A 14,840-nucleotide genomic window follows, 5' to 3' on the forward strand; every position below is an offset into this window, starting at 1 on the left:
CCGCTTCCGGCCGCGCCAGCAGGCCAGCCGGGACCGCCTCACTCCTCAGTTCCTGCTCGCGTATCGACGAGCGAGGGCGAAACGTTTTCCCGACGCGGCGCGCGCCGTTTGCCTCCCTCGGTGATGTGACACCCGGTGGTGGTCGAGCGTAAACGGTGCGGCAGCAGCGTGAGAGAAGCCGAACGAAGGAGAGGACAAAAATGCGGCCGAGCGTTTGCCTGCCGCTTCTGCTGCTGGTGGCCACGGCGAGCGCGAGGATCCACAAGCTGGACATACGGGTTGGTTGCCGTCTCCCACTGTCTCCCAGACGGCGCCCGTCCGTCATTATCGTTATCACGCGCCCGATCGCGCCTTGGGAAAGAGAGCGAGATGCCCGAAAGGCAGCGCGCTCCGAAATGCGTCTACGAGCTCGTCGAATCACCTTATTTATATGAGTCGGCGATTATCGCCGACAAGCGCGGTAGGATAAGATCCTGCGAGAGGAAAGGCGAAAGACGCGCGCGTTACGTTGTTACGCGCGTATCACGGCCATGCGGAATCGACGTGGTGTCATCGGCGATATCGTGCGCGCATCGATAATTGCGGAGCGCGCTACGCCGCTTAACGTCACGAGGCAATTATCGGTCTTATTAATTCTGTTTCTGCGACTGTGACTGGCAGTGACAGTTGACGGACGTCCGGCTGACGCTAACGCGAGGTTCTTTTCGGAGCGAGAATCGTATAGTCCTGGAAAAGATTGTGACGCCGCGCGCAGTCACGGATTATGCTAATTCGCAGGCGGAGCGGTACGTCCCTGGAAAAATTTTCCAGAGAGAGGTGTCGAGGGGATGTCGACCCGGGAGTCGTCGAATCCCTCGCACAAAACCTGTTCCCTTTCGGACGGTTCTTGCCCCAGCTCCTCCTTTCGCATTCTTGAACAGAATATACCTGCTCTCGCTCACGGAAGTGTCGTATTCGTATTTCAGAAAGACGGAAGGCACTACATCACCTTGAGCACATTCGGCTTCTACAAGGGCGGCATCCTGACCGTGAATCTCACCAACTTCAAGTTCGAGCCGACGGACGCCGACAAAAAGTTGACACCGGAAAGCGCGAGCAAGGCCGTGGTGAGTTGCTAATAATATTCGGCTCATAATTTCTTCCGCAAACCACATACGCGTCTTGATGGATTTATGAAGTCGTTAAAGATTTTTTGGGGAAATTTGGAGGCAATGCTTTTTTCAGAAAATTATGGAACAACGAGAATTCCGCGGCAGTAAATGACGAAGGGATCATTCTTTCACATATTTTGATATAAAACATTGCAGCGCTATTTGTAGCGATTGTGTTACGTTAATATCATTATACATATTGGGTAATTTTATAACAAAGTTTTTCTATTAACTTCAGTATAATTATTCATGTTATTTTATGTAAATAGTATTCGTATTATTCTTGTAGGATGATCATCGGAAAGTGAAACTAAATGGCTGTTATTTTCTAACAAATAGACAGGATGAAATGAATTAAGCACTAATCCGCAGAAGAAATCTGTCACTAGCATGTGCAAAAAGAATGTATGAAATTGCAAAAGTAAACACTATAAAAGGCCGTAAACTTGGTTGATTGCATGACTCAATAATATATGTTCAAAAGATTTTGGAGTAAACGGAGTAAGACATTTTCATGAAAAAAGTCTTCAAAGACACACAGTTATTAATATTAGAAAGTGTACTTAATAGTTTCTAAAAGTGCCTCTCGTTATAGCACGAGTTCAACTCGGAGTTGAAACGAATTGTTGCTCCTTTTTTACAACATTTGTTTTTACAAGTGCTCACATGTGTGTCACTTTTTGCACTAACATACTAATAAAAATGATGAGTTTCTTCTACCGTATATTGTTTAATTCATTTCATTATGTTCACCCGTTACAAAATAATAGCTATTTACGTCTAGCAACTTCCCGACGGTGACTATATTCTATAACTAAATTGCTTCGAGTTGTCATTCATAATTTCAATCTGATGTAAAAAGAGAGGTTCGATTCCAAAGTTCACTCTATTTTTACGCTTGATTAAACTTTGATTACGAAGCAGCGACGTTGCAACAATACGTCGTCGCTGTCGTGCAGCAACGGACACCTGTTACCGTCTTCCGCACTCACGAGGAGAACCACCCGCGTTTATAAATAAGCGCGCGGGTATGCGGATGTATCATCGCCTTGTTAGATTCGTGAATGACTTGTTCACGCTTGCAGTGCAGAGCGTGAACTATACTGACGCATGAGACTTATTTATTTGGCGGTGCATGTCATCATTGATTATTATTGTCTCTAAAAGATCCTTTACAAATCGTTATCTATCTTTGCGCGTTATCTATCTAAACCTTACTTCTTATTTACTTAAAACTCTGTGATTTAATTTTATATATCGCTAGAATTTATTAGAATATAATAGAGAACGTCCTTTTTTGGGCAAAATAAAGAAGTCAAGTGTAAACGGCTGTAAAATCATACAATTTATATGAGTTTGTTTTTGTATCGTTCACAATAATGGCATTTTCGTTTTGTTCGCAGTTTGGATTTAGCTTGGGTCGAACGCTCATCGATGCCATTAATCCATATGTGCACAATCATCTGGACAGATGCTTGCTGCAAAATGTTTCGAATCTCAAGACAGAGCAGAAGGATGACAGCTCGATCATCTACTTTACCATGGACTTGAAGAATTTAACGTATGTGTTAGGAAGAATTTAACGTATACGCAATCGCAGGACGTGGCAAATGACGCTGGAGGTTTGCAATTCGATTTTAATATTGCAGAATAGAGGTGAACTGCAGTAGCAACGTATACGCGGCGCACATCTACAGGGATCCCAGCGCGGTGTTAATGTATCGAACAAAGAGGAGTTCGCTGTCAGCGAGATTCAGCGATACCGCGCTCTTCCCACGGAGAAAACGGAACACGTCGCACGGTGAGTCGCGCTCGGCAGTATCGGATCGCGCTCACGAAGCTATTTCTACCCCCCTCGCGCGACGGTAAAACTATGCGAGGTGGCATGTGTCAGCGCGAGAGTAAATATCCGCTAACAAATGTCGGAACGAACGCGTGCGTCTCATCGATTTTTCACGTCAATCCGACGGTATTCCACACGTGTGTAACGTGAGCTGCGTTTATACTTAACAATATTACACAACGTGCGGTACACGTGTCACGGACTTGCAACATTTGGCATATGCTTAACAACGTGATAATTATGCGAGAAGATAGACTGCGACAGATATCTCGTTTAGCTTCCACGCGTTGCACAATCCGGGAGTTGATCTCAGACGTGAGATTTGCCTCGAAAAATTACGATCTAAATGCTATTGCTGTTTGCTATGAATAGAGCAATGAAATCCCTCATCTAAGACATACGCGAAAAACGATGTCTGGTACATGTTATCAGCAATGCGTGTGCTGTATATCGAAAATAAACCATCACGGCATCTGCCAGATATTTTCGACACTTCTCCACCGCCTAATATTAGAAACGCCTAAATTGCAACAGTTAAAAACAGGTGCAAACTGGAGACTTGGCTTATGATCCTGAAACGAGTCATTTGCCGTTAGCCATTAGCAATTATTATTATCCTGACAATTTCATTTCGAGACCCAACAGTCGATTATTATGACACAATATTATGACGCGTCATAGAGATAATAAATATTAATAAATGCGTGATGAAAAGAGATATCTCTTTTAAACATACAATTACTACGATTTCATTATTATGTTTAAAAATGTTTACGAAAGGGCTGAACAACCTCTTTTCGTTCAACAGCTATTGAGATAATTTTATAAGATTTTTAACAGTCTGTATCTCTAAAATGAGGCCAGGCCACTTTGAGACCACATTTTCTTCATAAAACGACCTAAAAAAAAACAACTCGTAAAATATTGGACAGTACCTAAAAAACATGCTATATGAATGCGAACAAATTTAAAGAATTCGGGCGACGAGCGAATTTACGACGATCGAGGCGCATAATCCGCGCATTATTCAGGCGACTGCTTTTAACGATGATCGATGCGGTCACGAGGCGACATCGGTGATCGAACGTCATCGTAGATGAGAGACGCTATAATTAACACAACTCGTCCCCGATCTTATAAATAACGCGAAACTAAGGTATTTTGGAAGACTCGGTTAGGTAACTGTCTCTTTTGCGTATAGTACATCTATCACCGACGATGTCTCGCGTCAGTGCCATTCGCGGACACGCCGACGACTCATCCGAGACAATGACACTTGTTTTCACCATTCGCGCGAGCGGGTTATTACATTCCTTTTTCTTCCAGAAATTCGTCGCTAGATAAAAATTCTTTTCTGCGCAGTGCTCGAGAAGGCCGTCGGTCGCGGCAATGACGGGTCCGGGTCGGACAGCAACGCGTGCTCTCGTCTGAGATTACCGATGACGATGGAGACGACGCCCAAGGGCGAGAGATCGTACAACACGAGCCTCGTCATGTACGTCGCCAGCGAGGAGGAGGAGGGCCTGTACAATCTCTATTTTCACAACTGTCAGAATTATGATAATAACAAGGAACCGCTGCTCGTGGATTTCACGGTGAGATTATCCGGCGAATTGGATTAGGAGATTAAACGATCGTTCGTCACGCTGAAGAAACATTCCTCTCCGTAGGTGGAAATAGCGGAGATTAATAACGACAACTTCCTCAGCGCCGGCGAAATGCCACTGCCGGCTCTGTATTTCACGATGGCGCTACTCTTCTTCTTGTCGGGCTGCTTCTGGGTATTTATTCTTAATAAAAGCAAGTAAGTACAAAACAGCAGAGGAGATATAATAACGAGGCAGCATTAGCAGAACAGAATGTAAACGTGTTACTTTCGCGATGTAGGCATTCTGTATTCAAAATCCACTACTTAATGGCTGTGCTGGTGTACCTGAAGTCCTTCTCACTGTTGTTCCACGGTATAAATTACCACTTCATCCAGACCAAGGGTGAGCACGTCGAGGCGTGGGCGATTTTGTACTATATTACACATCTTCTGAAAGGCGCTGTTCTTTTCATCACTATTGTGCTCATTGGCACGGGCTGGAACTTTATAAAGCACATTCTTTCGGACAAGGAAAAGAAACTCTTCATGCTGGTCATACCATTACAAGTAAACGTCGACGTCTTTTTCTTATTTGTAGTTTAAGTGAAATTTTTTTTTTGATCGATCAATCAGAACCAATCTTTTTTATTAACATGTTATCTGCCCAGTGAGTTTCGTATGTCTTATATGTACACAACAGAATTTTTATCATCTAAGGAATATATTGAGTTATGCACTTTTTGCTTTATATTGTCCAAGAAATTTCTGTTATTCAAAACTTTATGTTAAATAACATTTATTTTAGACGTCGGTCACGGATAATCATTATGGCAGTTGACATCGTTAATATCGATCTCTAAATACATTTCGATTTGAATTAAAATTATTAGTAAACATTCTTCTTTATTATCGAGGCATTAAATGTCAAAATCTAAAAGTGTGCAAATTGTATAATTGTATAATTGTCTGGTACATGATGACCTTAAAGATGTAACAGAAATACATTTCTTCGTAGGTGTTGGCAAATGTGGCTGAGATAATAATCGAGGAAAGCGACGTGGGTAATTTGCGACGCGAGACCTCGCGGGACATGTTCATACTTGTCGATTTGGTGTGTTGTGGCGCAATTCTATTTCCGGTGGTGTGGAGCATCAGGCATTTAGAAGAGGTCGCCCGCACAAACGATAAAGCGGCGATGAACTTGCGCAAGCTCGTGCTATTTAAGCATTTCTATATTATGATAGTCTTCTACATATACTTCACTCGTATTATAATGTACATACTTAAGGTACGTTATTTCGTGATTTACGTTGATTTGCACGTATTAATCTCACAAATATGGTCATAGTCGCAAATCATGAATCCTCCTTTGATGTATTCGGTTTCCCTTCGCAGATTACAGTGCGCTTTGACTATCAATGGCTGGATGAAACGTTCCGAGAGATGGCAACCTATACATTCTTCGTTCTAACAGGCTACAAATTCCGACCAGCGTCCGCAACCACGTATTTTACAGTACCGAGCGATGAAGTAGAGCCAGACGACGAGGACGACAAGACCGACGTCGTGTATGTACCAAATTAATCTGTCACGTGTAAATTCTTATCAATTCTCATTCTCAATTTTTTCCAAGAAAAAAACCCGATAAACTTTATTATATATTTCCAATTTCGAGAGTCCTAAATTATTATTTTATTATATATATATATATATATATATATATAAAATTAGTGCATATTAATACAGCGAAAACGAGAGACTTAACGGGTTCGATGATTCATCGAACGCAGCAAAGTAATATATTTGTGTTTAAAAACAATATTTTGTTCAGGCTTTGAATAATCGCTATGAATAATAACAGCTTCGCTTTGCTCACTTTTTCTTTCTTTGAAATCTTTTTAATATCTCGGTGTTTTTTTTTTTCAGTATTTCCGGTGGTAACGGAATCAACAGGGATTTCAGTACAGTGAGTAAAACACCAAGGGCGGTGAGGTCTGCGACTTCAAAAGTCCCGTCTACTGAGGAGGAGCGGCACGCTCTTTTCCAAAAGTCCTCTCGCGAGTACGACTGAGGATAAATCGTGATAGACCACATCATGCGACGAATGCGCCTATGATTTGCGAATCTCAAGGCTATATTTTGGATTGAAGGGACGAACGAAAGCGCGGCGAAACAAGGGTGAACTGAATGTAAAAATAGAGAGAGAGAGAGAGAGAGAGAGAGAGAGTGAGTGTGTGTGTGTGTGTTTTTCCTATTCTCAAATTTATTTTATATTTTTCAGAGGAGAAAGGAGAAAAAATAAAATATTTTGTATATGTGCCCGCAAATGTACTAGGTTGTTCAAATAGGTGAACAAGAAGTAGGAGTGAGCAAAAGATATGATTAATTGCTGCACAACGCATTACTATTAAATTTTTAGTAAAAAAAATGCAAAATCTTACCGAAATTGATGAAAGACTTAAAAAATAGTTCACAAATGACTGTTTTTCAAGAACCTAGGGTATTTAAATTGTGTAACATATATTTAAACAGAGGACGCAGTAAAAATAAACCACATACTGGCCACTGTACTCGCGAATGTTACTCAACGATAATAGTGTGTGAATCGCGTTAATGATTTATTCAGACAATACACAGGACAATACACGTATAATGGTTCGCAAAATTCAAAATATTTTACAAATTAGTTTTGGCAGTATCGAATCAATTATTCGTGACAACTTAAAATTCAGGAAACTATACACGGCTAAAAAAGTATCACTAATTTGAAATGGGCTTTACTTCTTCACTCTTTATTATTAAAATTTAGCTAGTGATTTTCATCTGTTTTTAAAGCTCGAAACAGACTTAAGTGATCAATGATTCAAAAATAATGTCGAGATTATTAAAAACAAAATTGAATCCATATCCAGCCAGAAAATTTTTTTAAAAAGGATATCAAAAATTTCCACAAATTTGAGAAAAATATCTCGGACTCCAGGGTAAATACGTGAAATAAAAGGTATATTATTTCCCCGAATAAAAGCTCTTTACACTATTAAAAACAAATCAGTCTCATTTATATTTGAACAATCTAATATGTATACCAGTGTGTTGCATACGCGATGAGTAATCGTGTTTACTTATTCACGATCAAGATGCTTCACATTTCGGTTTAACTTTGATTATGCATCTCACTGAACTGCGGATTTCTTGATTCTCTTCCGCTTTCGTTGTCCAGCATTCAATCCAACATTAGTGAGACATTTCTCGTTTAGCTCTTCTTTTCTTTTTACAATTAGTGAGATATTCGATTAGGGTAACTGCTCATCTTAACGTTCCACAATATTACGCAATGTTACAATTCTAACGTGAAAAATGCGAGCGACGATACGAGCGCTTTTTCGACGCGCCTTTTGTAGTCGGTTTTCCGTAGGCATTTAGAGAAACATTTCCATTTTTTTTTCCCATGACAGACGCGCTGAACACTTTCCTGGTACGAGAATCACATCTCGCGCACGATGCGGATACTTTTGTATCGCGATTCGTAATTTTACTTTTAGACAAGCGACCGAATTAAACGGTATACTAAACTTATCTAACAATATGTGTCCTCGCGATATTATGCGATACTATTGTGCTAGAATTAATATAACCGTCAGTGGCGGATCTATTGGTACAATAATGAAGCTTAAGGATTTCTATATAATAATAAGGGTATCAAAAGATTTCTACCACACAGGAATGTGCCGAAACGTATTGTTTCTTAAGTCATGATACGTTTTCAATTTCCTTTTCAGTTTTGTTTATATTAATTATTTTGTTAAATACTAATCAGTTGTCTTAATTACAAATAGAGCTCAAACTATAATATGGACGGACCTTCTTCGTCGAAGAAGAAGAAACTCTGCAAAGATATAGAAGGTTCCTCAGAAGAAACTTCTCTATCTACAACCTCCCCGAAAAAATCCCAAGAAAAATTATCCCCAAGACATTCGGGAAGTTCTTCTCAAGAACAAACTCCCCCAACAGGGACCTCTAGAACAGACCTCCGAATTATATATATATAGATCTGTAAATTCGTTATATATTTGTAAGTCGAATTTTCTTTGAGGCGAGATCTCTGTAGGAATGTTAATCTTTTAGAAACGTCAGAAAACGTCCGCTGGAAATATAGATCCGCGATTGACACTATGGTACTTACTATTACTACATACATTGTACACACACACATTGTCGTTACATTCAGGGTCATGTCTACCTATAAAAACTAGCTGAAATTCCAAAAGACGTTGCCCCATGGAAGGTAAACACGGCCTTGGTTACATCTGTTACTATAACTGTGTCGTATATATCGAATGGGACACGAAGAGAGTTGAAAGAATAAAGCGGATATTTTTATGAATATGCTCCGTTTACTCTGATTTCTTCCCTCTGCTTTATATGTATGCGTTTGTGTATATCATACACGATGAAATATTGTTGGACATATAAAATTTCTTCGCGTCAACAGTCGGACTTAAAAACCCAGAAAGAAAATCATCGATTTAGCAAATCTGTATTTATTTCGAGAAGAAGTCGTGTAAACGATTGAGAATTTTATAGCCGATTCAAGCCGTTTGCTAACGCAAACTTGGCGAAATTTATTTAATAGTCCCTAATACCTACAGCACCGTTATTTTTTCATTTCTTTGCCCGACGTGCACACTTACCCCCTAGATACGTGAGAAATATCCTGATGATGACTGCATCACCAAACTTGCTTCCGACGAGCGGAGGATAATCCTTTCACGTTTCTCGTCTGCAAGAAGAACAAACGTGACGCTCGTTGAGATGAGAGTTTTTCCCCCGTTTCTGGCGAAGAATTGAGATTAATATATATTCCGAAAGAAAGAATCGCCTTTCTCTACCGTCGGACCTTTAAGCCCGTTCGGTGCGTAATAAATTAAATTGGCAACGAGTTAGTCGGCAGCTCGACTCGATCAATTTACATCTTGCGGTGGAAGTGCGGACCGAGGGGCGACAAAGTAGATTTGGAATGACGTCGTTTTCATCGCTTTCTTCGTATACTTACGTACGTTTTTACGATCGCCATAAACGCCGCTTGCGGTTTTGCATTGAAACGCGCGAACGGGGGAATTGTCAGTTCACCTTTGCAAGGCGCGTATAGAGGCGAAAATTAAAGAGATCCTACGAAACCGGGCACTCACCTGCAATTTTCGCAGTGAACATATGGAAAAAGAAAGAAAGAACTTAAGGTGTAGCTGATACAATTTTTACACAGCGGACGTCGTTACAACGTATAGGAGCTGATAAATATTTTATGTTTTGGTTTTGCGACTGATAACTTGTTTTTATAGATCGTATATTTTGTCAATCTACTTATAAAAAAAATATTACTTTTTCGACAAGAGCTATTCGTGTCACGTACGTTTGAGAGGCAAATTTTAGGGGTAAAAAGTACTCAACGAGAAAAGCTAGTAATAATGTCGGGGAAATTAGATGATGTGATTGAACGACGCAATAAATTCCCATTTTAATTCCCATCCCAATTTTAATTAATAAATGTGACGTATATTTCAAGCTGTTTTCCAAAAAAATATTACTTTCACGACATGATATATTTGTGCCAGGGTTAAAGGCAGATCTTAGGGGTACAAAAGCACGATACACCAACGAGGGAAGCCGGTGATAACGTCGAGAGAATTAGGTATCAATGTGATCGAACGACAACATTACACAGTAAATTCTCAAATTTAATTAACAAATGTAGCGAGACTTTCGAGGTTGAATTACAACAGAAGGTGAAGATGGCATCTTCTCCCAGTGTGTCTCGAATTTCGTTTTCGAATTCACCCCAACGTGGCAACGGCTAGCCTTGGTGAGCCCGGGATCGTCTATTAATCCCTAGCTGACTACCCTTTCCTGTCACGCACACATACCTACTGTTCGGCCGCAAACCCTCGCGTACTCGATTATTTCAACGGTCTGTCACAAAATGACAGCAATATTCGACGCGACGGATTTGCGAGTTATTTCGGTCTAATATTGCGGTTGATATTTACATAGCACATTCGCATGTCGAAATAAAACTTGCGAGAGGCGCGCTTTGCGCCTCTTCTTCAGCCTCAGAATTTGCCTGCACCCTCGTAGGCGTCTTGGCGTATGAAATTACATCAATTTTAGGTGGAAAACTACAAGAGAGTAATTAGTTGTTCCTTATAATTCACAGCGGACAGCAGCTCAGTATTTTTCGTCTCGTTAGATTCAATTTCGGTTGAATACCAAGTTAAATTATCCAGTATTATTTTTTGACACTAGAATTACTGACGATTATATGTAATTTCTACTATTTAAAAATACTGTATATATTTTTCTTCATAAAAAAGATGAAAGGATAAAAGTAAATAAATCAATTCAATTATTTGCATATTGTAAAAATCATGAAAAAATTTGAAAATTTAAAAAAAATTATAAGTCAGTCATTTTGATTATTTCATTAGTTCTAGTACATTAGTTCTAGTACAAAGTCGATTTACTCGTATATTTACGCTTTATACTCAGCTTTATAGATATATTATCCTGTCTAAGATCTCTGATCGTAGACTGGTACCGCAATCGACGAGGGACAACTGCAGGATCTCGAAGTCAGGCAGTGCGAAAACGCTGATCAATCTCTTTTCAACACGGCTGACGAAGATAAAGAGGCGTTCTACGATAACGGCCATTTGGATACATGGTTTTGATGCCTTCATGAAACGTATACGACCATTACGATGAAAGAAATATCGATTCTACTTGGGCCTGCAATAGTAACTCATCGTGCCCGGAGACACGTAGAAATCTTTTCGTGGGTTCTCCTCGTCTCTCGTTATCGGCCCCATACTGAGACACGCGGCTTCTTAAGTTCTACTCCCCGTGGATCGAGCACATAATTCTCTCCGCTTTGGCCAAAGTAGCCCTACGTGCCACTCTCGGCGAGATCGAAAATCTTTTCGTGCGAAACACAAATACTACACGGATTCTTGTTGTTACAACGTGTGATAAATAGCGAGCTATGACACGTGTAAGTTAAAATATCTAACAATTATTTTTTTTTAGAGTCAATTGCATATTATCATTACCATTAATTTTTTGCAAACTGTTTCTGTTATTTTATTATATTTCGTTCTCCTTCAGTTGCGGCTAATTGTGAAATACAAAAAAATATATAAAAAGAGGTAAAATTAAACTTAAAAAAAGAGGTAAATTTTACTTGACTATGTTATAGTCAAAGCTTGAAACGCGGCATTTCTAGGATTGACTGGTCAATTCTGCGGAATAACTAGTCAATCCTGTGGAATGACTAAGCGTCTTAAAGCAGTTTCGAGGGATAGACTGGGCGTTAGATTAGTATTTTTATGCGGGGAGGGGCTTTCCCGCCTATTTGTGTATTGTCTATACACACATATCAGCAAACTACTACAAAACTTTGACCAAGACGCTTGGCCGTTCGGCAGAATTGATTAGTCAATCCTAGAATTGCCCGCGGCTTTGACCATAACATATAAACTTATATTTCGAAATAAATATTTCCTTTAAGTAACGTACTTTCTAAACAATTTTTAAATCTGTTAAATTTTGTATGAAGAAAAATGGTAGAAAAATTTAAAAAGATAGTATGAGTCATAAACATCTCGAGAGTTTACAAATGGGGGGCGTCTAGGGATGTCAGAAACATAAACGCACCACTATCACCCCTTCTCTTCATGATCTTATTTCCAACTTTCTCCATTTACGTCATAGTTAGAGCCGCGACTTAGAAAGGGACGTGAAACGCTGAAATTAGCTAATATTCCGAGTTAGAAACTCGCTGGGATTAGTTGATCAAGGCTATCACAGGGGTAGCTGACCCTTTTGTGGAACGCAAGTCGGAATGTGGAAAGTTCGACGGTGGATCATCGAAGAATCTCATGGAAAGCTGCCCTACGCAATTTACCATGCCGATACAGGATGATCCTCTCTCCATGGTCGTTGAGCGAAGGTGGTTACGAGCCATAAATCTCAATCCTTCGCAGTGTAGGGTAACGACGTCTAGCTGTCCAAGTAGCCCAGACGAACATCATTTCGTTCCCCACCTCTCTCTCATTGTAAAAGTTATCGTGTGTCGCGCGATTAAAGTAGATTGCAAGGGCGATCAAACTCGATTGTTAAAGTCTAACACCCTGCGTAAAGTTTTTATCGCAAAACGTCCCGCGCGCGAAATGACACGTTAATTACACGGATAGACGGAATTTCGGGACTTTTAACCGAGATGAGTTTCTTTACAACGATTTTGACGCATTAATTTCCGAGATAAATTGTCTCTTTGCCCTTAGCAGAATGAGAAGGCCACCTATAACTTTGGTATATAACTTGGAGGGTATAACTTGAAATTTATATATATTTTATTCTGGAACGAATTTTCTTGAAATGATATACATTTTATTTCAGAACGGATCCTTGAAATTACATTTTATTCCGAAGCAAAAAAAATTATCTCATACAGTATTCAGCCTTCGATTTTATCTTACTCATCTACTTTTATATGTATGCGGAGCATCTAGAAAAAAGACAGAGATGGCCTTTAAACTTTAGAACCAACTCTCTATTTTTCCTTTTAAAAAAATTTTTTAACTATAAGAAATGGTCCTAAAAAAATTATCCTTCTGTACTTTATTTAAACTACAGATTGGTCACTTAGGACATAATCGCGGAAATTGGAACCAACTACTATGTCGCAAAGCATTCTGCGTAATGAACTCTGTCGAGGAGAGATCTAATTATCATTCTCCCATACTATTTCGCAAGTTTATCCGCGACGCTCTCCGTGATGCGAGGCACTCCCGAGCGTTTCCCAGGCCAGACTGTGGGCGCCGAGCGTATGAATATCAGATAAGAGCTCGCACCGTGAACGAGCGAGTGCAGACGAGGCGATTAGATTAAGGTTTAGTATATTTATAGAACTCGCGGTTCGCGTCGTGATTAGCGTCATCTTGTTATCCCGGCACTTCGTACCGTCATCTCATTAATTTCGCCCCGCCTCGTCGCCGCCGTCGCCACCGATGCCGTTGAGATAAATCCGCACCGATTTTTAGCCGCTCTTGCGTTTTCGCATCTCGGCGAAGGGGACATGTATCTGATCTTTTAACTCCGTACGAGTTTATCTGATTTTACGATCTTCCGGGGGCACTTCCGTATTTCCGATGGTATCGCTGAACATTTCCGCGAGAACCTTAATATCACCAGGAGTGTCGTCCTTTCTTCTATCTTTCTTTCTTCTCCGCCGTGCCGTTTTTCTTGCGAACCTCTGGAGCCGGAGTGCGACGCATGCGTCAGATGGTCGGAACCGTTTGACTCGTGCACTGGCGAAAATTCTCCAGTTGGCGCCGCGACGCGCTCGAAGGAGCTCTCGTTCGTTCGACGAGTATCCCGGGGAAGCGACGACGAACCTGTCGCCTAGTCCCGTCAGTCACGGGGGAAAAAGAAGGGAAAGGTTCTCCAGGAGAAGAGCGAAAGAGAGTACGCGAGAAATTGTTTCCCTCCCCTTTTCGGAAATAGCGCGTGCGATTCAATCGCGAGAGATGCTACAATGCAACCGACACGCATCGCGAGGTAATTATGGCATAATTATTGTTCGGGCCGTTCCGATTCGCCAAATCAATCGGGACGACCCGGACTACAGTTCGGCACGTGTTTTCCAATCGTCGGCGCGCGAAACAATAATGCACATCGTATGCACAGCGTGCGTTTTGCCGCAAAAAGCGATGCAATTTGCCGCAGAGAATGCATGTTAAGCATTTCGCCCTAATTGATGAGAGAAGATTACAGACAATCAATTAATAATGTAGGTTATTAATTAGCAAGCTGCAAGAAAGAGTTTAATTTATTGTTAATTTATTGTTCGTATTAGTGCATGTTTTCTTCCTCGCTCCTTAATTAAGATGATTAAAGACAAACGTGTTAAAAAATTACGATGCGACAACTGTCAGTTAATATCCATTTAATCACATGCCCTTTGTTCCGAATATACAATATATATACGACGATTATTTGTCTCCTGTCATGTAAAAATTCCCGCGGGGACAATTCCATTATCTAAGACCGTCGTCGTTGTCTCGCTTCTATTTTAAACAGATTAATTCGAGTACTACAACGCCCTGTTTCGTCACAGTTTTAATAAATCGAATGAGAAACACCCATTGAAAATATTCGGGCACAGCGCGGAATTTAATTAGCTCTCAACGCGCGTTATTACAAA

General features: G+C 40.5%; 2 protein-coding genes and 1 long non-coding RNA gene across 3 annotated transcripts in view; 2 read left to right on the plus strand and 1 right to left on the minus strand.

Annotated features, from left to right (window-relative positions):
- Nucleotides 1-50: 50 nt before the first annotated feature.
- LOC139822042 (protein GPR107) lies at nt 51-8,966 on the plus strand. The gene is made up of 10 exons (XM_071793558.1): nt 51-278; nt 966-1,106; nt 2,555-2,712; nt 2,801-2,952; nt 4,357-4,589; nt 4,665-4,798; nt 4,882-5,149; nt 5,598-5,870; nt 5,978-6,150; nt 6,509-8,966. Exons 1-10 carry the CDS (start codon nt 201-203, stop codon nt 6,651-6,653), a joined length of 1,755 nt encoding a protein of 584 aa, XP_071649659.1. The 5' UTR covers nt 51-200; the 3' UTR covers nt 6,654-8,966.
- LOC139822050 (uncharacterized) overlaps nt 8,458-14,840 on the minus strand; it is an 83,836-nt gene continuing 77,453 nt past the window's right edge. Inside the window, exon 3 of the long non-coding RNA XR_011734431.1 lies at nt 8,458-9,362. This is a non-coding gene — a long non-coding RNA (uncharacterized lncRNA). The remainder of the gene's footprint in view (nt 9,363-14,840) is intronic.
- Nucleotides 13,816-14,840, plus strand: part of LOC139822086 (probable G-protein coupled receptor B0563.6) — a 38,339-nt gene continuing 37,314 nt past the window's right edge. Inside the window, exon 1 of the mRNA XM_071793624.1 lies at nt 13,816-14,194. The gene's annotated coding sequence lies outside the window, so the exon portion shown is untranslated. The remainder of the gene's footprint in view (nt 14,195-14,840) is intronic.

Source organism: Temnothorax longispinosus, chromosome 11 (genome assembly GCF_030848805.1).
Source record: "Temnothorax longispinosus isolate EJ_2023e chromosome 11, Tlon_JGU_v1, whole genome shotgun sequence".
Classification (NCBI taxonomy): Eukaryota; Metazoa; Arthropoda; class Insecta; order Hymenoptera; family Formicidae; genus Temnothorax; species Temnothorax longispinosus.

Coding starts and splice junctions, on each gene's coding strand:
- LOC139822042 (XM_071793558.1), top strand. CDS start 201: ATGCGGCCGAGCGTTTGCCTGCCGCTTCTGCTGCTGGTGGCCACGGCG. Junction 279..965: donor TCCACAAGCTGGACATACGG/GTTGGTTGCCGT, acceptor TTCGTATTTCAG/AAAGACGGAAGGCACTACAT. Junction 5,871..5,977: donor TTATAATGTACATACTTAAG/GTACGTTATTTC, acceptor TTCCCTTCGCAG/ATTACAGTGCGCTTTGACTA.